The sequence below is a fragment of the Erpetoichthys calabaricus genome, chromosome 1 (genome assembly GCF_900747795.2).
Source record: "Erpetoichthys calabaricus chromosome 1, fErpCal1.3, whole genome shotgun sequence".
Taxonomy (NCBI): domain Eukaryota; kingdom Metazoa; phylum Chordata; class Cladistia; order Polypteriformes; family Polypteridae; genus Erpetoichthys; species Erpetoichthys calabaricus.
Window position 1 is genome coordinate 200,444,226 of NC_041394.2, and position 22,797 is coordinate 200,467,022.

The 22,797-nt window shown below is 36.6% G+C and overlaps 1 protein-coding gene across 2 annotated transcripts in view; it reads left to right on the top strand.

Annotated features, from left to right (window-relative positions):
* LOC114658728 (A disintegrin and metalloproteinase with thrombospondin motifs 20-like) overlaps positions 1 to 22,797 on the top strand; it is a 403,005-nt gene that overhangs the window by 149,114 nt on the left and 231,094 nt on the right. For both annotated transcript variants that reach the window (XM_028810774.2, XM_051919511.1), the window contains exons 9-10: positions 16,495 to 16,641; positions 21,801 to 21,942. In XM_028810774.2, coding sequence (XP_028666607.2) covers positions 16,495 to 16,641; positions 21,801 to 21,942 — 289 coding nt within the window. The remainder of the gene's footprint in view (positions 1 to 16,494; positions 16,642 to 21,800; positions 21,943 to 22,797) is intronic.

Consider the following 22,797-nt stretch of genomic DNA (forward strand, 5'->3'; position numbering starts at 1 on the left):
AAAAGAGCAGATTAATTAGAGTGGAAAGAAACAGGAAAAAGCTGATCTGAGAGAACAAAGGAGGAAGGGAAAAGTCAAGACAAGAATTCTCTGACACCTCAAGCAACACATAAAATAGGCCACATCTAAACGTCTAAACATCTAGTAATACCAGGTTGTATGATGTTCACATTTTATGTTGCTTTTGTTTTATGGCACTATCTTTTTAATATAGAATACATGAATAAATATGTAACTTTCTCCTGGCTGAAGGGGGAAGTTCTGAACTATAATACCTGACAGTATGCTAAGAGTATGGTATTTGAGGCATTCTGTTAAGGCCTACATAATAAACAGTATAAAGGGGAACAGTATCATACTAGGACCCTCCCATTACAAACATCAACTCTGTTAACTTTACACACAATACAAATAAGACACAATCAGAATACAACACACACACATGCTGTATATATGCACCCTGTCAAGTGAGTGAAGCAGCCTCCATATCGCAAAGACTGAGGCTGTGCCTGAGGCACTGATGTTTGAAGTTTGATCCCCAAAAAGGGAAGCAAAAGTGTGTACCCCTTATGAGCCCCAGGTAGGGCGAATTATATGTCATGTACTCTCTGCATTATTTGGCAGGTATTATATAACATATCTGTGATCTGCTTTTCACAACTGAGGAGGATGTTTGCTGACTGGCCGACCAACCACAGGTATGTATGTATGTATGTTGTGACAGATAGGGGCGCTGTCGCTCCCTTGAACCCTCGGACACCACGCCAGACATCAGGTAAAAGTCCAAATATTGTCTTTATTATAATAAATACGTGCACAAAGCACCTCCACTATACTTCAATAAACAATACACAATCAATAATCAATAATTCTCCACTTTCCTAGACGCGATGCCACCCTTCCACCCAGCTCAGCTCGTTTGTCTGGGATTTCCCCGAGTCTGTTATAGTCCGTGACCCGGAAGTGCTTCTGAATCCTCAGTCCATGTGACTTCTTAGCACTTCCGGGTCAGATCAAAAACTCTTCTTTTTCCCGGAAGCACATCATTCCTTCTTTCCATGTGACTGGGACGTACTTCCGAGGTGTAGGGAAAATAGATAACAATAATAATAATAATAATAATAATAAAGATGTCCTTGTGCCTCTCTGCAGCAACTCCTGGCGGTCTCCATGGTAGCCAGCAGGGCTGTACATAAAAACTTCGTTGTCCATAATTCCCTGCTGGCATTCGGGGGACCTCCATGCTGCAAGGAGGGCTCCATCTAGTGGCCCGGGGGTATTGGCCGGGATGAATGACCGGCCATATCTCACAGTGTATATATAAATATCCATCCATCCATCCATCCAGCTATATCCTAACTACAGGGTCACGGGGGTCTGCTAGAGCCAATCCCAGCCAACACAGGGCGCAAGGCAGGAAACAAACCCAGGGCAGGGCATTAGCCCACCGCAGGGCGTCAGCCCACTGCAGGGTGCGCACACACACACACCCACACACCAAGCACACACTAGGGACAATTTAGAATCGCCAGTGCACCTAACCAGCATGTCTTTGGACCGTGGGAGGAAACCGGAGCACACGGAGGAAACCCACACAGACACAGGGAGAGCATGCAAACTCCACGCAGGGAAGACCCGGGAAGCAAACCCAAGTCTCCTAACTGCGAGGCAGCAGTGCTACCACTGCGCCACTGTGCTGCCCATATATAAATATACTGTATATACCTTATTTTTAAATAAATAAATAAAATCATGCAATGTAAAAGAAATATGCCGAGAAGATTTCTTCATAGAAATGAAATATGTGCAGAGCAGACTACAGAATTATTTTTTAGTTGAATTATTTAAGAGATTGTGTTGGTTTGGACATGTGCAGAAGAGAGATGCTGGGTATATTGGGAGAAGGATGCTAAGGATAGAGCTGCCGGGGAAGAGGAAAAGTGGAAGGCCTAAGTGAGGTTTACGGATGTGGTGAGAGAGGACATGCAGGTGATGGGTGTAACAGAACAAGATGCAGAGGACAGAAAGATAAGGAAGAAGATGATCTGCTGTGGCAACCCCTAACGGGAGCAGCCGAAAGAAGAAGAAGAGGATTTAAGTGAATGTTTAGTGAAGATTTAGTGAATAGTTACAAGGCACTCAGTTTTTCTGGCATACTTCTACTCATTGACTGGAGTTGTCCAGGTGACATTGTTCTTCTCGGCTCTCCCTTTCCAAGATTTCAGTGACAGAATATCTATCCTGAACCTGATAAATCCAGTTTACAGGTCAGGGCAAATTTAGGCTGTCAAAGTAACATTAAGTTTCTGAGCAAGAACCATCCCAGGAGAAAAGCATGTCCATCTCAGGGCTTTAATGAAAGCCAATAAAATCATTTAATTTGATTTTAGTGTTTGGAATTTCTTTTGTAAAGAAAACCAGCAGTCATCATGGGTCACCAGGACTGGGGTTTTTGAGTGCTTCTTTTCTTTACAGGGTACAATCCACACTGTGCCTTTTAATACAAGGTTAAGCTCTTGGTATCACTGAATGAGAAAATCTTGTATTCAAGCCAAATAGATGGTGCAAGAGAGTAAAACTAAAGAATAAAAAGCTAAGACTTCTTTGAATCTACAGCAGCATGAACCAACAATTATCTCTTCTTTTTAAGTTTCAAACAAGACTTTTTGTAGTGTACTAACAACTTCTGTTACTTTTTGAAGTTACCTATTCACTTGTTTCAAGTGTGGTGGCTAAGAATACAAAGGACTTTTCAAAATCAAATTCAAGAGTACTTGAAATTTCCATGGAAGCAAGTGTAGAAGAATGGTCACTTTGAAAGAATGCATCTTTAAAAACGTACTTCTAAAAGACCATATTTTTGTGTTTTGTGCCCTTTGTTTTTAACTCTTAACTAAAATTAAGCATTTTGCTGTAGTGATTGTATCTTTATCATTGACTGTTTTTCAGAAACTTATTTTTCCTGTCAAATCACACAATTTTTTAGTAAGAAAACAGCAAACAGCTGAACAACAATCAGTAACTCTTATCTGATCCAAATTAGCTAACATTGCTCAGGTAGGATAGTGTCTAATCCAGAGTCTATTCCTGCATTGTATGTATTGGTATTGAAAGAGCCTACAGCTACTCATGACAAAGACCAGGGACATGTAAATATTGAAAACAAATAGAAACAGTAATAATTAACAGTCAGTACTAAACATAATTCTATCCATCCATCCGTTTTGTGAACCCACTTATCTAGACCAGGGTAATGGGGAAGGTGAAGCCTATCCCAGCAAGCATCGGGAACAAGGCAAGATCAATCCCTAGACATGGCGCCAGCACCATCAGTGGCCAATTCAGCATCTCAAATCCACCTAGTCTGTTCTCTTTGGAATGTGTGATTCAACTGATGTACCCAGAGGAAACTCACATGGACAATGGGAGAACATGCAAGCTATACACAAGGAGTACCCAGATATCGAATCACCATAAAAGGAGGATCTGTAGCTTAAACAGGACAGACCAATAACTGACTTAAGCCTGTCTTTCTTAGAAGAGTTAGATCCACAGGCAACCTAAAGTGAATTGGCATCCATTAGAGGAGATTGTGACTTTTCAGTTTAAGTTGTTACTTAACTAAATTAATTGGAAATGCCATAAACAAAAGGGATCAATATACAATAAGAGAAAACAAAATGCCAAAATTGCAGCCATCAAAATCCTAATACCTCTCTGGGTGACACTAAAACTGATTTAATCATAGCCTAACCAGTGGGGTCACTACTCAGTTTGGCCAAAATATAGTGTCACAAACACCAAGAACAGTTCTCCTTCTGAACTTTCAAATTCTCTTTCCTGCCTCTATCGCAACTCAAACTGCAGTTGCACAACCATAGTGTCAGATTAAGTGGTTGTCCACTTACCAAATGACTTGTTCACTGAAATGTAGATGGCCTCATTTTTACATCCCATCCTGTGCTATCTTTTGGGGTTATTCCCAGAATCACTTCCAGAATGAGGGACAACATCAGGCAGAGTTGTGGTCTTTACTCGGTAGCTCCCTCATTCTCCCTGTATCTGGTCTATCTCCTTTTGTTGCTACATTTCTTGCCCCTTTAATTCCTGACACCCTGTCACTCCTTATCTATCTATCTATCTATCTATCTATCTATCTATCTATCTATCTATCTATCTATCTATCTATCTATCTATCTATCTATCTATCTATCTATCTGTATTGTATATACAAATATACTGTACAGCATGAACATACTCTATGAATGTATGGTATACTGTGTGCCGTATGAATATAGTATGCACATTTGGCTTTCAAAATGACACCAAATAGTGATGTGTATCCTGTAAAACAGGATTGTCATGAAATTTCATTTCAGAACTTACTGAGCCTGTTCTTGTTATTTTATGATTTTTTACACATTTATTTCTTATTTGTATTATATTATTATTCTGTTGAGGCAATTTTGTGTTAATTTATTTTGGATGGTCATCAGCATTTTTGGACAATATTGACTATACAGTATTCTTTATAATCACTATATTAGATGCTGGTCATCTGGCACACTATGTCATCGTGACCTGTCTTTAAACATGTTAAAAAATATGTTTCCACCTCTTTGGGGCCTCCAGAGATGTCACTCATGAGAAGAGGGTATTTAAAGAAGGGATCTCACATCTTACTTCTTCTCTTGATCTTGATCTTTCTTCGTCTCACCAGCTGAGTTGCCCTTCAACTCACTTTGCGCTACATGATATTAAAATATGACTGACTATGAGACAGTTTGTGATATAGTGGGTCTGTGATATATGCATTTTAGGTGAATAAATAAATAACACACTCACATTTTTTGTTGGGGCATAGGTAGCATGGCGGAGCAGTCCCAGAGGCAGATGTAGGAATAGGTGATCTCACATTCACGTGCACACATGTGGGATTGACCTGTTTCCTCGTTAACATCTGAGTCTTGATTGCCAGTTGGTTTTAAAGAGGAGCACTGAGGCTCATGGTTTTAAAAGAATTGTAATAGCCAGCATTATCACATTGGAGATGGGAGGGTTCTGGACAGGTGATTGACAGCAGGGTTTTCACAGGTGTGTTGAACTCTGCGTTCCAGTAACCTCTGGAATCTTTCTCGTTATACCTTTCAAGTCATTCTCCCATGGCATTATAAATACAACCTTGCAGATAACGGGGGTATGTGGGAAAGGGACATGACACTAGATGCTGGATGATGATTGGAACACTGCGAGATTAGAATATCCTGCCTGATGAAGTAACTGTTATTTTTACAGGGCTTTCACAAGTTTGATTCTGATAGAAGATTGCTGTAAATTATTTGTTATGGAATAAATATGCTCGTTATTGGGCTTAACTTCTGTTCGGTGTGTCTCGTCTTTCCATCTTGGCGTTTGTTACAGAATGATATTTTTGCTTTTGATTTTATCCTCATTTTAAAGGATTATTTATTGTTTGAACTCTTTAACCTCCATTTTGCACATCATTTTTATTGATTATTTAATTATTTACTAAAGATATCTGCACTGAAATTTTGGAAACTGTTTGCAAATAAAAGCACTGTAACACTTTACACCACCTCTTGCACTTGTCCTCATTCGCAAAGCTCATCCTCTGGTACATTATTGGCGATTTCAGGCTTAACTGGTTTCCAGAAGCTGCCAAGGAGTGTGGACCACCTGCTGAAAGGACACCAGGCTAGATCTCCCTCTAGTGGTCACAATGTAAAAAGATCACTACTATAAAAGTAGAAATTAATGATGTGGGACCAGTCCATTATTTATAAGTAATTATGCAATATATACATAGTCCCTTAAGATAATGTTCAGATGCCATATAAAACAAAATTGTTTTGTTATTCCTGATAGACTTCATGTGCAATATAATTTTTTTTAATTTGTAAAAAGTTAAATTAATATGCTTTACAGTACCATATGTCAAAGTCTGTCTTTGGTTTTAATGTGCTCAGTGTTTTACTTGTACTTTACACTAATTTATGATTTGAGTAACTTTACACAGGTAAATTGATTAATGTACCTGAAATAGCATTTCACTTGTTTTGGAATAATCTGTACAAAACAGCAAAATAAGGAAGATAACGAAGGTACAAGTGGTATTTCATTATTAAAATAATGTAGTATGATATTTTTTAAATTAACTATTTTTATACTTGGTGACCCTGATTTACAAAGCAAGAAATTAAAATGTATAGCACAAATGCAAACTGAAGACGTGAAAGAGACCAGAAAATTCTAACACAAAATCAAAGCTGCATCTGCAAATTAAAACACATGACCCAACTCAACATTGTAATACTCATTGAGAAAACATGAAGAGTAAAAAGGTAAAAGTGAGAAAAAGAAAATAAGAGCAAAAAAGAAGCGAGTGAGTAAAATAGGCAATGCAAATACAAAACAAGAAGCTCTTGCTGAAAATTTTGTGACTGAACAATAAATAGGATCTGATTGACTATGTGTAACTAAAACCTTCCTCTGTAATGTTTAATATTCAGCCAACCCTCTGTCTGAGTAGTCTTTGCAGTTCTGAAAGATTCATGCTTCTGTCCTGTGCTTCATCTCTTGTGATTGATTTAAAAAAGAATTGGAGGTCTTAAAATCGGGGGGCCTCATATATATATGGTATGTACGCACAAAAATGTTGTGTACACCCATTTCAGTTCTCACTTGGCATAAAGTTACACACATTTTCACTGCAGCCTCACATCTTGTGTACTTTTCTGCTTGGTTTTGTAAACTGGCGGCACCCAGTGTCAAAGCAGTGCTATAGTCTCTGTGTTGTTTCCCTTCTTTTACATAATTGCATCCTTAATGTGGGCTTTATCAAATAGAGCGTTTACAAATTTAATTAACTTGATTGTAATCATTCTATAACAATATAATGGTGCACGGAATGGCCTAACTCTTCCAACTACCATAGCTACTTTAGCATTGTTAGAAGACATTGCAAATGGATGAATTAGAAGAGAGCCTATATTTGGAGATGATGATGACTGGATTTAAGTTGATTTCGATTTTCAAGAGCTATCCTCTTGAGCTGAGTGCTAAATTGACTCTGGTTTTATAAAGGCAGACTTTGAGGAATTGTGCTCTACCTGTTCCTTTGCAAGTTCTGTCTATTCTCAGGTTTTTAGCCATAGGAGCTTTTTAACATGAACTGGCTGACCAATTGGGTATTTCTCAGTCATCCAGATGTATAAGATTTCCTTACGCTGTGGTTGAACAGGCAAACATCAAAGCTTAATTCGCAGTAACATCCGGTTTTCCAAATGTAATCAGATTGGTCAACTGTACATACATTGCTACTACAACAGCACCAAGGAACAAATCACTAAAAGAATGAGCTGGCATTGCATCAGCTATAGCAGGAGAACCTATAAAAACGGCAGCTCCGCAAAGTTGCAGATGCTTTTCCCAACTAGTGCTGCAAAAGACAAACAGTCCTTTTAAGGATAGTGTGTCACCTCAAAGAGCCATTTAAAGATCAGAGAATCTATTTGTAGTGGTGCTTAGCACCAATGCTACACTTTAAAGGCATTTTCACTCTATTAATGTGCAGCTCTATAGTCCACAGAAAGTATGTTGCATTGTGCAAGCATGCAGCGTACTGCATAATGTGGCACACAATCGTGGCTTACCCATACCTGAAGAGATGCAGTATGATGAACCTGACACTGACCCACCAAATGATCAGCCAAATCAGACAGTGTTACAACTTCATTCAAATGTAATTAGCAGAATGTAAAATCAGGTAATCAGATGCAGCATTTATTTTTTAATCAATTTATTTAATTTGTGGTCAATATCACATAGTACAGCCCTTATATTCCTTAGTTCATTGCCCACATCTCTTACAACATTCACTAATGCATTATGTGACTCCAGAATAACATCCAGCAGGCAGCCAGATGTTCGCCTAGCGGTTTCCGAGGCAGAAGTGTGTTCTCAGCAAGGGGGTCAGCTTTTGTAAAATTGTCAGTCAGTCAGTCATTTTCCAACCTGCTATATCCTAACATAGGGTCACGGGGGTCTGCTGGAGCCAATCCCACAGCGCGCAAGGCAGGAACAAAACAAGGCAGGGCGCCAGCCCACACACACGGCACAATTTAGGATCACCAATACACCTAACCTGTGGGAGGAAACCAGAGCACCCGGAGGAAACCCACGCAGACATTGGGAGAACATGTAAACTCCACGCAGGGAGGACCCGGGAAGCGAACCCAGGTCTCCTTACTGCAAGGCAGCAGCGCTACCACTGTGCCACCGTGCTGCCCTTTTGTAATATTGACTGAAACAGAATAAACAGACAGTGGGCTGCAGCAACTAGCTTTTCATGTCAACTTTGATATCTGACTACTTCTTTTTTTATTTTGGGCACTGTGTGACTTTCTAAACTTGAACTTTCAAGTGTCTGCGCTATGCTGTATCACTCTATCAACCTATGTTTGTTGCTTATAAGACTAATTAAGCCAACAAATAGTACGTTTTTCTTGCCTCCACTTCACATTTGCTGAAATCCTCCCTTTTTCCATGTGCTTTTTCCATTGTTCTTTAACAAAACAATGAACCAAAGAGGCTATTTATATTGATTTGTATATTCAAATAAGCAAAATTCTGGATGGGGCTTGTAGGCATGTGCATATGCATTAAATTTCACATTCTTTGGGATATATAAAGGGGAAGTGCATGGAACTTGCTGTACACACAGTTATATGCTTCTGGATTTTTTTTTGTGCGTACACACATTTCTAGTTTTGTCTGTACACCATATATTAGTGTGAATTCTGCTCACGGCATTATACATGAGGCCCTGGGTCTTTTATAGATAATATGTTTTGTAATTTTGTCTATCTGATTTTGGGTTAGGTCTTTCAAATTATTTCCATTGTTTATTTTTAGTTGTGTGTGTTTGTCTGAAATTATTTTTAACAACAAAAGCCCAGAATCAGATATTAATGTGTAAAGCCTGCTCATCATTTTTGATTTTAGACTGTCAGCTAATGGGAGGAAAACAAGCACAAAACAGTAGCTATTCTGTCTTTGTGTGTATTTTATAGGGTTGCAGATGAGTAAATACAAACATTTGTAAAATGTTCTGGTTCATCTGCACAATATAATTAAGTGAAAAGTTTAAAGTCTATAGCTCCAAAACTCTTAAACAGTGTAGCTATTAAATAGAGCAGACAAAGAAAAAAGACTGCACAAGCTAATCCAAAATGTATGGGCTCACAATACAAAGGTACAGCACAGTCCTACCTTTTAGTCTAATGGGTATCTCTTTCTGTGTTGGTTTATCATCTGTTTATTTCATGAACCCAGTTGTTTGAATATGAAGGACTTATGTAGGCAGAAACTCTCCTGCCACCAAGGTGGCAAGCAACTCTTGATGAGGTTCAGAGGCACCTGTTTATCCAACATGTATATGTTTGGAATGTGGGAGAGAAATGTAAATACCCAGAGAAAAGCCTATTCAGACATAGTTACAACATGCTACTCTAGACAGACAGTAGCCGGTCAAGGATCCAGGTGTTATTTGTTAGTAAGTCCCTACACAATGTCAAGGGCATCTGCAGTTTCCATTACATGTACAGTGTAGTTGTGAGGTAAGGTAATGGTAGCAACCAAAACTAGAAGACATACTGGTAGAGCGCCAAGTGAGTTCCCTGTCCAGTTATAATGATCTTTGACCCATGTTTCAGACATCTGTTTGGGGTGTACAAGGTCACTTGAAACAGACAGACAACCTCACTCATTGTGGAAGATAAGCTTGGTCTGAGGCTTCCTGGTAAGGAGTTGGTATGGGCAGAATGAGAAGAAAAATGTAATTGTTCATACAGTAAGAAGAATTGAAATCTGATACATAAACTAGTCATAGACACTTTTCATTTTAATTTTCAGTGACAGCATACTACATTATATGTCTTACAGTTTTGCATGGGAATGATGCACTAAAAGCATCCACAAAGGTAAAATAGTAAAAAAGTACATTAATGTTCAACAAGCGTTTTTGGATAAGGAAGACAGAAGTTTCAAGGAATGGTAGTTATAATCAACAACAACAACATTTATTTATATAGCACATTTTCATACAAAAAGTAGCTCAAAGTGCTTTACATAATGAAGAGAAGAAAAATAAAAGACAAAATAAGAAATTAAAATAAGACAACATTAGTTAACATAGAAAGGAGTAAGGTCCGATGGCCAGGGTGGACAGAAAAAACAAAAAAAAACTCCAGAAGGCTGGAGAAAAAAATAAAATCTGTAGGGGTTCCAGGCTACGAGACCGCCCAGTCCCCTCTGGGCATTCTACCTAACATAAATGAAATAGTCCTCTTTGTAGTTCGGGTTTTTCACGGAGTCACTTGATGCCGATGGTCATACAGACTTCTGGCTTTTAATCCATCCATCATTGTTGGAATATCATGGTGCTTTGGGTAGATGGTGGTGGCGCACGCCACCACCAACAGGACACCGGAAAAGGAAACAGAAGAGAGAGTAGGGGTTAGTACAGATTTTGAATGAATAGTTATTATAATGAATTGGATATACAGAGTATCAGGAATAAATTGCAGTGAAGTTATGAGAAGGCCATGTTAAAATAATGTGTTTTCAGTAGTTTTTTAAAGTGCTCCACTGTATTAGCCTGGCAAATTCCTACTGGTAGGCTATTCCAGATTTTAGGTGCATAACAGCAGAAGGCTGCCTCACCACTTCTTTTAAGTTTTGCTCTTGGAATTCTAAGGAGACACTCAGTTGAGGATCTGAGGTTACGATTTGGAATATAAGGTGTCAGACATTCCGATATATAAGCCGGGGCGAGATTATTTAAAGCTTTATAAACCATAAGCAGAATTTTAAAGTCAATTCTGAATGACACAGGTAACCAGTGTAGTGACATCAAAACTGGAGAAATGTGTTCGGATTTTCTTTTCCTGGTAAGGATTCTAGCAGCTGCATTCTGCACTAGTTGCAAATGATTGATGTCTTTTTTGGGTAGACCTGAGAGGAGTGCATTACAGTAATCTAGCCGACTGAAAACAAACGCATGAACTAATTTCTCTGCATCTTTCGATGATATAAGAGGTCTAACTTTTGCTATGTTTCTTAGGTGAAAAAATGCTGTCCTAGTGATCTGATTAATATGCGATTTAAAATTCAGATTACAATCAACGGTTACCCCTAAACTTTTTACTTCCGATTTGACTTTTAATCCTAATGCATCCAGTTTATTTCTAATAGCCTCATTGTATCTATTATTGCCAATCACTAAGATTTCGGTTTTTTCTTTATTTAATTTGAGAAAGTTACTATTCATCCATTCTGAGATACAAGTTAGACATTGTGTTAGCGAATCAAGAGATTTGGGGTCATCAGGTGCTATTGATAAATACAGCTGTGTGTCATCAGCATAGCTGTGGTAGCTCACGTTGTGCCCTGAGATAATCTGACCTAATGGAAGCATGTAGATTGAGAAAAGCAGTGGACCCAGGATAAAGCCTTGTGGAACACCATATAGAATATCATGTGTCTTTGAGTTATAATTACCACAACTAACAAAGAATTTTCTCCCTGCCAGGTAGGATTCAAACCAATTTAAGACACTGCCAGAGAGGCCCACCCATTGACTAAGGCGATTCTTAAGAATATTATGATCAATGGTGTCAAATGCGGCACTCAGATCTAAGAGGATGAGAACAGATAAATGGCCTCTGTCTGCATTTACCCGCAAGTCATTTACTACTTTAACGAGTGCAGTTTCTGTGCTGTGATTTGTTCTAAAACCTGACTGAAATTTATCAAGAATAGCATGTTTATTGAGGTGCTCATTTAACTGTATAATGACTGCCTTCTCTAGAATTTTACTTAAGAAAGGCAGGTTAGAGATGGGTCTATAATTTTCAAGAGCAGAGGGATCGAGATTATTTTTCTTAAGTAGGGGTTTAACTACCGCAGTCTTAAGACAGTCTGGGAAGACCCCCGTATCTAATGACGAATTTACTATGTCAAGAACATTATCAATAAGCACGCCCGATACTTCTTTGAAAAAATTTGTTGGTATTGGGTCAAGGGCACAGGTGGAGGGTTTCATTTGAGAAATTATTTTATGTAAATCAGGTAAATCTATCCTAGTGAAATACTTTAATTTGTTTATTATGGGGTACTGGGGTTTAGGAGGATCCTTAGTGTTGGGGAGATATACTATGTTATTTCTAATATCATTAATTTTTTGATTGAAAAATACAGCGATAGCCTCACAGGTTTTACTGGAAGTACTTAGGAGGCATTCCTTTGAGTTACTTGGGTTTAACAGACGATCAATCGTCGAAAATAAGACTCTGGGATTACTAGCATTGTTATTTATAATCTTAGAGAAATAGCAGCGCCTCTCAAGACGGACTGTGTTATTGTATTCTGTTATTTTAACTTTTAATATTTCATAGTCAATAGTTAGTTTAGTTTTCCTCCATTTACGCTCAGCTCTACGGCATGTTTTCTTTAAATCAGACACTCTTTGGGTCTTCCATGGTATAACAATGCTAGAAGATTTTTTAACTGTCTTTTCAGGTGCAACTAAGTCAACAGCAGCCCTCACTTTAGTATTAAATCTTTCCACCTTACTATTTACATTCTCCTCGCTATTATAGTTGGCACTATAAACGGACTGATTGGTTAGAATGTTTGAAAGTTTTAAAGCTGCTGAGGAGTCAAAGAAGCGTTTTTTAACAATATGCTTCTCATGAGTGTTTTCTATCATTATTTCTATATTAAAGAGTAGAAGAAAATGGTCTGATAGACCAATATCAATGACCTGCTTTATATCAACTTTTAGTCCTTTAGTAATTACTAAGTCTAACGTATGACCTGCTTTATGTGTAGGCTGATTAACGAGCTGTCTCAAATCAAAAGAGTCCAGGAGGTTCATAAATTCTTTTACTTTTTGGTCACATTGATTATCTATATGAAAATTAAAGTCGCCGACTATTAAGAGTGTGTCATAGTTCGTAATTAAGATTGACATCAAGTCAGAGAATTCCTCAAAGAAAGACGCGTTGAATTTTGGAGGTCTATACACGGATAATACTAGAACGTGAGAATCTCCCTGAATAACAATGGCGAGATACTCAAAAGAGTTGAATTTACCAAAACTGATATTTTTACATTTTAACCTGGTTGAGTAAATGTTTGCTATCCCTCCACCTCTCTTTCCTTGGCGATCAGCACGAGTAAAACTGTAATCCGGAGGAGCAGATTCGATTAAAACAGCTGCGCCATCTGAGCTAAGCCACGTCCTAATCACTGTGACTGAGACTGGTGAAGTGTTGCATTTTGACTGGCATGTGCAAGTTAAGAATTCTATTGTACTTTGTACATATGACAGTAATGATTGTGCAAATTTATAAAAGTGGTACAGGCACACAGACAAACCTTAAGATTTATTTAGTCTTTTATCAATGTGTAAAAAGGACCAAGACTGGCAGTAACAATACTTTAGCATATGCTGGAAGTTTTTCATTCATTCTTTAAGTTGATGCTACATTTGATACACATCTTCCAGGTTTAATCAGAACTGTCAAATTATAAATATTACAGAAGTAAACATGTTGATATATATGCATAAAAAACCAACAGGCCACATGCTGTTTCCCAGCTGAAACTTTTCATATGTTTAATGTATTTAATTTTTGATATTCTAGTTTGAATTTACTTTCAGTGTAAACATATTGTAAGAATCTCATTTTTAATTCAAATATTAATATTATTGATTTCAAAATGTAACAGTCACGTTTACCTTTTTTAATGCTGCTTTTCAAGTTCTTCCACCAGCTCAATACTAGACCAGTTATTACACTGTTCTTTGGTGAATTAAAGGAAAATAACTGCATCGTTTCATGCTGTAATTTTTATCCACATGAAAGAGAAGTTTTTACTACTAAAACATTAAAAGTCAATTTTTTCCCTATAATAAAAATTGTTGTTTTACATATAATTATTAAAACTCCAGGATGTGCCATTCTAACCTGTTACAGTAAGTCTTTTCCCGTATCAAGCAGGATTTCTTTGTTCAAGTATGTGTTTTATTTTTTTGGCTAAAGGGTTTTTGCACTCCCCTGCTGGGGTGAAATTTAGTCAATATATCAGATATGATACAGATAGTGAAATGTTATGAATTAAACTAATTTGAAACTGGGTGTAGTTAATCTCAATAGAGATATTGTTTATATCAAGTTCTAGAGTTTTGGATGCGAAAATAAAACCATTTTGACATTTCTTAAAGTATCTCAATGTGTACACCCACATAGTTACTCAGAAGAAATTGTTTCCTTTATTTTGGCTCTAGATCTTGTCTGTAAGTCTAAGCCATCCACCTGTCAACTGGACCTGCTCCATACAGTTCTGGTCAAAGCCTGCCTACCCTCTATGGTCCCTCTTATCTCTGCTATAATCCACTCTTCTCTCACTACTGGTACTGTTCCTTCATCTTTTAAAACTGCTTCAAAAACCCCAATACTGAAAAAACCTGGTGCCGATCCAACTAATTTCAGTAATTTTCATCCTATTTCTACCCTTCATTTCCAAAATTCTTGAAAAAATAGTGGCCATTCAACTTTATTCTCATTTATCTCAAAATAATCTGTATGAACAGTTCCAGTATGGTTTTCGTCCCCTCCACAGTACAGAAACTGCACTTATAAAAATTACTAATGACCCCCTTATGGCAGCTGATTCTGGTTTAATTACTATTCTCATCCTTCTTGATCTGAGTGCAGCCCTTGACACTATTTGTCACACTACTCTTCTCAATAGATTATCTTCGATTGGCATTACCCACATTCCACTAGATTGATTCAGATCCTACCTCTCAGGCCGCACTCAGTTTGTTCATTTTAAAACTTTCACATCCCAACCCACCGCTGTTACTTCATGTGTTCCCTAGCTCTTTGTCCTGGGGCCCCTCCTTTCATTATTTACTTCCTTCCCCTTGGAAATATCTTTCGTAAATATAACATTAGCTTCCACTGGTACACTGATGACACCCAGCTCTATCTCACTAGCAAACCTACTCTTTCCTTTCCATCCTCCTCGCTTATCGATTGCATAGCAGAAATCAAATCCTGCTTTTCTGCATATTTTCTTAAATTAAATAGTGACAAAACAGAGGTTCTCCTCATTAAAACAAAATCAACATTATCCAAAACTGATCATTCTTCATTTGTTATTGATAATTCCTCTGTCTCCCCTTCCCCACAGTTTAAGAGTCTGGGTGTCATCCTTCACAGTACTTTATCCTTTCAGTCCCACATCAATAAAATCTCCCGGTCTGCATATTTCCACTTGCGTAACATTAATCGTATTTGCCCCTCCCTCACTCCCAACACCACTGCTATCCTTGTTCATAGCCTTGTCACTTCTCGTCTGGATTATTGCAATTCCCTTTTCTTTGGTCTTTCTCGCAAATCTCTTTATAAGCTTCAACTGGTCCAGAATTCAACTTCCTGCATCATTACTAGAACCCCCTCTACTCACCATATCACTCCCGTTTTGCGGTAGCTTCATTGGCTTCCAGTTGAGTTCCAAATTCAATTCAAAATTCTCCTACTAACTTTTAAGGCAATCCATTTGGGATTAATAAAGTATCTATCTATCTATCTATCTATCTATCTATCTATCTATCTATCTATCTATCTATCTATCTATCTATCTATCTATCTATCTATCTATCTATCTATCTATCTATCTATCTATCTATCTATCAACCTTGCCCCTCCATATCTGTCTGACCTCCTCCATGTTTCCATTCCCTTCCGTACTCTTAGATCCTCTTCTTCCATCCACTTGACTCTCCCCTACGTCCGTCTTACCACTATGGGGAGCAGAGCATTCAGTTGCTTTGCTCCCCAGCTTTGGAACTCACTACCAGCTGAGTTTAGAAATACTGAATCATTTTCACTTTTCAAAACTTAACTTAAAACTCATTTGTTTAAGAATGCTTTTTCTCTTTGATTATAATTGCTCTGATTTTAATTTTTGTATTTTAGCTTTGTTTATAATCTGTGTTTTATCTATTGTTCGGTGTCCTTGAGTGTTTAGAAAGGTGCCTACAAATAAATAAAATGTATTACTATTATTATTATTAGTGGAGATGGTTAACACTTGGCTGGCACTGCAAGTGGTATTTTCAGAAGCAAGAAATAACTTAACAGTCCTTCATGAAGACCTGTGAACCCCTTTCTCACATATTATTCTGGATATTTTACTAGAGGATTGTTTTTCAAACATTCTGAACTAGTTCTATAATTTTGTTAAGTGTATAGAAAACCGAAAGTATTCTTGTCATTGTCTACCCTGCTGTTAATCAGCTTTTTCAGCATAAGATTATGGGCAAATGGAGCATGGTTTGAAAAATGAGCTAGTCTGTTTTTTTGCCATTTAATCATGGAGTTTTGTCTTTTTTTCTAGTTTCAACATGCCTCATGATGACAGAATTAAATGCAAGGACATTGGGGGAAAGCAGGAATACCATGTTATGGCCCCAACCCTGAACTATAACACAAGTCCATGGTCATGGTCTAAGTGCAGTCGCAAGTACATTACTGAATTTCTTGAGTAAGTGTCTTCTAATTGGTATTTTTTTTTCTGTACTTCTGTACTGACAAAAGTTAATGTACAGCAGAAACGCTTGCTTTGTTGTGGTTGCTCAAATATGTAGTCTCCTGTTTGCTCTTTCCTTATCTGATCTTTTACTACAGAGAGAAAAGTCGATGGAGCTCCTGGCCAAATGCTCATTTACTCACACATATTTTCTTTTAAAAGTGGTAACTTGGGCAACCAGTCTTTTGCTTGCTCTACAGCTAAGTAGTGGCCACCAGCTCTGAAGAGCTTCCATTTAAGATGGGAAATGTCAGTTATAATTAGATTTTGTCTAGACATGACCCTTTGATCTTTCTCTCAGCTTTGCCGATTGTAAACCTTTTACAAAAGACAGCCTTGTTGATGAGTAAATCTTGCGATCAATGCATTTCTAAAAATGTTAATGTGTGCAGCCCAGTACACATTTCTGCTTAGTAAAATACTTGGGTGATTTAGTTTTTAAATAATATCTGATGATCACAAAGACACAAAAATATTTTTTTCTTATTAAAACTACTAATTAAGGCTTTCCACTAATAGATTCATACCCTGAACTGGTTTAAAATAGAGCTATTTTTTAGAAATGTTAACATTTTTAAAAGTTCTGCAGTATGTCATTGGGAAAAGCTGATGAAAGAAAGTCAGCTTGTGTGTGTGTGCAAACAATGAATAGCATTGATGAAAATATACACTGCAGTCTAGGGAAAGGTTATTTGGTCACAAGTGTCAAGGGTTTTGGCTGATTTTCATTATCTGCATATGTGGGGTATGTGCATCTGCTTTTCCTTCAAGAGAATAACAAAATAGTAGTTTATGGACACAGACAATTAAATAAACTGCAAAAAAACATGATTTGCATGATTTGTGTATCTTATCATTGCATCAATGAAACAACTGAATAGGATTAAGAAAAATAGTGTATTTAATTATCGTTACGTTTTCATTTTGGAACCACTTGTCTATGTTATAGTTTTCAACCCAAGTATAACAGATTTGAGGCCATTTCACATTAATAGAAATTTTTTTTTTTAGAAAATTATAATCATTTATTGTTTCTGACTAAACAGCACATTGGTTCCATTGTCTTTTACATTACTTTTCATTTTACTAGAGTGTTACTGTTGCCTGCAACATTTTCTGGATTTCCTTACAGCAGTCCAGAAGATGTGTCTCAGAAGGGCAGCTTTTTCTTTTGGCAGGGCAATCCAGGAGAAAATTGCCAATGGTGTTGGAGTGATATGACGTCCAAATGCTTCTTGTACTTCAAGTGGGATGCAAGGCACTTGCCAGCTGCTCTCTGCTTCAGTAGTAGGATGATAGCAACAAAGGATCAACAACAACAACTTGATTTGAACTTGGCACACAAAAACAGCAAAGGCAAAAGAAACAATGATAATAATTTACTTTCATATATAGCATATTCTTCTATTTTTAATTATAAAGCAGTTTAAAGTCCATAACTTTTTTCAACTAAAGTTCATAAAAATGAGTTATTTGCAAAATGTAGCCCTATAAAAAACAATATACAACTACTATACTGTATAGTATAGAGCACATGGTGAAGAAAAATTACTTTTATATATTTATATATACTGTATATATATATATATATATAGTTTGAAAAGCATTCTGAACTATTTACATGGTATTTATAGTATATATTGTCAGTCAGTTTTGCATACTATTTGTTAAGTCAGGCCCCCTCAGTTTTCAAAGACAGGATATTAAGCACAGCCAAGCATTGGAGGGTATGTAGTTTGGTAAGTGAAGGATTGCATTTCTACTGTGTACAAATCATTTTCTCTTGGCTTGAACAGACTGTGATATCGGGCATGCACTGGAATGGTTTGCAGCTGAGTTTGAATTGTTTTAGATGAGACTTTAAACTTATAAATCATCAAAGGATCAGTGCTGCAGTAGCAGCTTTTTAAGCTTTAGGATGTTAATGGCAAAGCAGGAGCTACATTTTCTGACAAATCTGTAGACATCCCAAAATTTACCTGTGTGTATTAAAGGTACAGTATATTGGGAAAAAACAGGAATAGATTCTGGAAGTTCTGGAGGGATTATGTCTTTTAATTGCCTTGGGAATGTCTGGGAATTTGTGTTTGTCATTGAGGAAGTTGCTGGAAATAAGATGTCTTGTTTAACCAGGTGGTTGATACTACTCAGAAGTAGAGTAGAGTGAAATGATAATTATTCACTGGGTTATTTTGTAATTATTGTTATATTGACATATATCGATATGTATTATATTGATAGATATTATTATACTATACATCTACAAATGCCTGAAACACACACTATGTTTGTTTGATTTGTTTTCAAACTTTCAAATTAAATTATATGTAGTTTAAATTAAGCTGCTGTTCTATAATTCTTTTTTGAAGTTTTATTGAAGGTAAAAGTTATATTAAATCTAACATATACAATACTGTGCTTAGTTTCCACCCTGGTTTGATATTTCCTATCACCCCTGCTTTATACTAACTAAACAACAAAAAAGAAGCAAATTAGATGGGTGTTGATTGTATATTAATAAAAAATATTTTATTATTATTACTATTAAGAATGCTCTGGGGTTTGAAAAGAGCTGTATCCAATAAATACAGCCATGTACAGCATAGTAAAAGTTGTACTTATAATCCTTAACGGATTTCATCCTATGCTTGTACATATATGGAAATGATGGATATTTCAGTGAACTGGGAAACAAAACTATTTTGTGTAACTGTGCAATTTGACAATAAAGATCAGCTTCCCAATGAGATTTAAAACACTGGATTTTCACTTAATTTGATTATGCTGTTTTAATAATGATTTAATTTGTTGTGATAGTTTAGAATAGTGATTTTCAACCAAATGTGAATCCCAGTAAGCTCGGCCTAGGTCGCTAGCTACTTAAAAAAGAGGTAGTGGAAAAAGGTGCTTAATATAGCATCCGTGTACTCCCATAAAGCCCAATGATAACATTTAAGGGGGACTAACTAATTAGGAAAACTCATCCGACATCCTAAAAAGAAATAAAATTATAATTAGCCACATATAAAAGGGAATTTACAAAACAGCAAACAGAGAAAATAATGGTCAACATTTAAAATAACACTTAACATTTACAGATAGCTCAAAGAACTCAAGGAAAATGAAATACAAAAAGGAAGAAAATTAAACTCCAGGGCAAAGCCATGGTCTCACTATAAACCATGACTACCATGGTTTAACCAGGGCTGTATCCCTGGCCTCTGTGGGTGTTTTTTTTTTTTAATTTATTCTAGCTGTTTATTTTATTTTATTTTTTTAATATTCTGTGATAATTTTGTTTGTAAATGTTTTTCTAAGTTCTTTTTTGATATTTTCTGTTTAATGTAGTGTTATTTATAATATTTTTAATGGTTAGGTATGTTAATTTCATTTGCTACTTGTGTTTTTATTGTCAGTGTTTTTAATATGTTGAACCCAAGCAGATGGGTCCCCAGGTGCTGCAGATGTGGCTACTGTACCTGTGGCCTATATACAGATGACAATACTATTACATTGTACAATTACTAAAATGCATCACACACCATAGCAGAGTCATAATAACCCTTTACTCTGTTTTTGCTTGCATCTCAATTCATTGAAAAGACATTTACGGTGGAGAAATTTGTATTTTAGTTCATAGTTTCTTCTGGGTGATGATGCCTTTCCATTTGGCTTCTGTTTTAACATTCCATTAGCCACTGTACCTTGTAAAGATTAGCAAGGTGAGCAGTGAGTTTTTGTCAGAATTAGCCATTGCTCAGGACACTGAAATTTATTTTTTGAACCTTGAATGATTTGCTTCATTATCTCAATGACCTGACTACTTTGCCATAATTGTAGATTTACATTATATAATATGCTTATTAATGAGAAAACATGGAGTTAATAGAGGGATAAAACAGTAGGAAAATGCAAAGAATCAAATCAGTTAAATGAGAGGAAACTCTTAAGTCCCACAGTAGCCAGGTGGAGCACCTAGCTTTAGAGTTAATGGAGACTATCTGTCAAATGGATGGGTCTGTCCATTGACCCACCATCCAAACAGATTGCACAAGCAGAAACAACAACCATAGGCCACTCAGCTAACCTATGTCGTGTCTCTGGACGAGCAGTAGACTCCCAGTTATGTGCTTGTCTCATTATGGCCTGAATTCCAAATGAAGCTGTAAAGCCAACATAATTTTTAATCTAAAGAACACAGTACCAACTAGTGGTGTATACAGTATGTTATAGTTGAGACAGGGGGCCTGATCAGGATAAAGGGGGTTTAAAATATCAAGATAAAGGGCACAAAACCTGCTGCCCTCTGCTAAAATCATGAAGCTAAAGAAAATCTTGACATCTATCAAAATGAAGAGATCCAAAGCACTTTGTGAACTTAACCAAGGAATTATTTGGTTAACCCAAATTTACACTTAAAACATGGCAGTAAGTTAAAAGATAAAACAAAAATTATTAATTAAAAAATATAATTGAGACCCTGTTAGTTTGTACATTTCCTGATAAATAGTAAAAGTCAATCTTTCAGAAAAGTTTTAGGCAGTCTTCATTGATAGATATTCAATCCTTTTCTCACAATTCAGATTTTTCATTAGGAAGGCTGTAGGGAACCGAACTTACTGTAAATGACCAATTATAGAAGAGGTTTTTACTAGAAGTATCTTTCAAAATTGTGTCAAAGCCTGCATGTTAAAATCAAAGCTTTCTAAAGTAATGTTAACACCACCTTGAGTTTTTTTTTATTCCTTCAATTTCCCTTAGAGACTGTTATGTTATAAAATGTATTAATATGTTATTTTATAAAATATTTTAATTGTTACTTGCTTGCTATTATATTTTTCATACATTAATGATGCTATAGGTCATTTGAACATTTATTGCATTGACAGTTGCACCACGTATTGCAAAATTGTGTTGCTTTGTTTATTTTTAAAACATATACAAATGTGAAATAATAATATAAGAAAAAAAGACAGTAGGTTTTGTGAAAAGGTGTGTATATAAGTTAATATGTTAATATAAGGTGTTCCTTATATTAAATGGATGTGTCTTATTTATTTATCAAAAATATGCCTTTAATGTAAAGGTTTTATTTTGTTTTTGTCTTAATTTAGCACGGGCTATGGAGAATGTCTTCTTGATGAACCAGTAAGCAGGTCATATGATTTACCTTCACAGCTGCCTGGTCAGCTCTACAATGCTAACAAACAGTGTGAACTCATGTTTGGACCTGGATCCCAAGTTTGTCCATACCTGGTATGCCACATTTTAAATACTGCTTGGCAGTTTCAGTTTGTGCATCATTGATTATTCCACTATATTTACCATTATTTTTGTTAACATGATTTATTTGGAAAAAGCACTATATAGTAGTAAATTCCTAGACATAGATTTTTTTTCAAACATGATAATTATACAGTATATCATTATTATAATATGCAGTATATATTGACTGAAAGCTTTTGCACCCTCTAAAATTCTGCAGAATAGAAGTGTTGGAGGTTTTGCAAAATCTGAGTAACAGTATTGAAGACAATGTTAATGTGTGGCTTCTGTAGGAAAAAGAACAATGCTGGCTAGAGTTTCACTGTTTTTTGTACAGTGAAAGCTGGGAGGAAAAATGAAAGGTTCAAACAGTCTGCAATATCTCTTAGTTTATTATTAGAGGGATGGAAGTTACACTTTTTGGGACTGCATCCATCAGGGGGCGCTAGTTCCCTTGTTGGAATAAGTTCTTTTGTAATTGCGGCATGTTATGTAACCCTAAACTGTGTAGATATAATATAAAAAGGTGATACCCCTCCCTTAGTGATAGGTGATAAGAAATCACATAGGTGAAATAACTTAGCTTAGACCTTTGGGTAGTGTGTATAGAGTCTACCATTTTCGACGCTGCGCTGGTAGGATTTTCAGGATCGGATGACGGTATCTCCCATCTGTCCGTCGGCTTCAAAGGTGTGCTGGGCAATGTTCCAAGGCTTTATACTCTTTCTCCATGTGCATGCCCCCACTTAGGTAAATCGTGCCATTCCAAACAAGGAAAAGAAGATCCAATGTCATGCTGAATCTGACACACAGAAATAGTACAATGCCCATTTTTCAGTTGTCCTT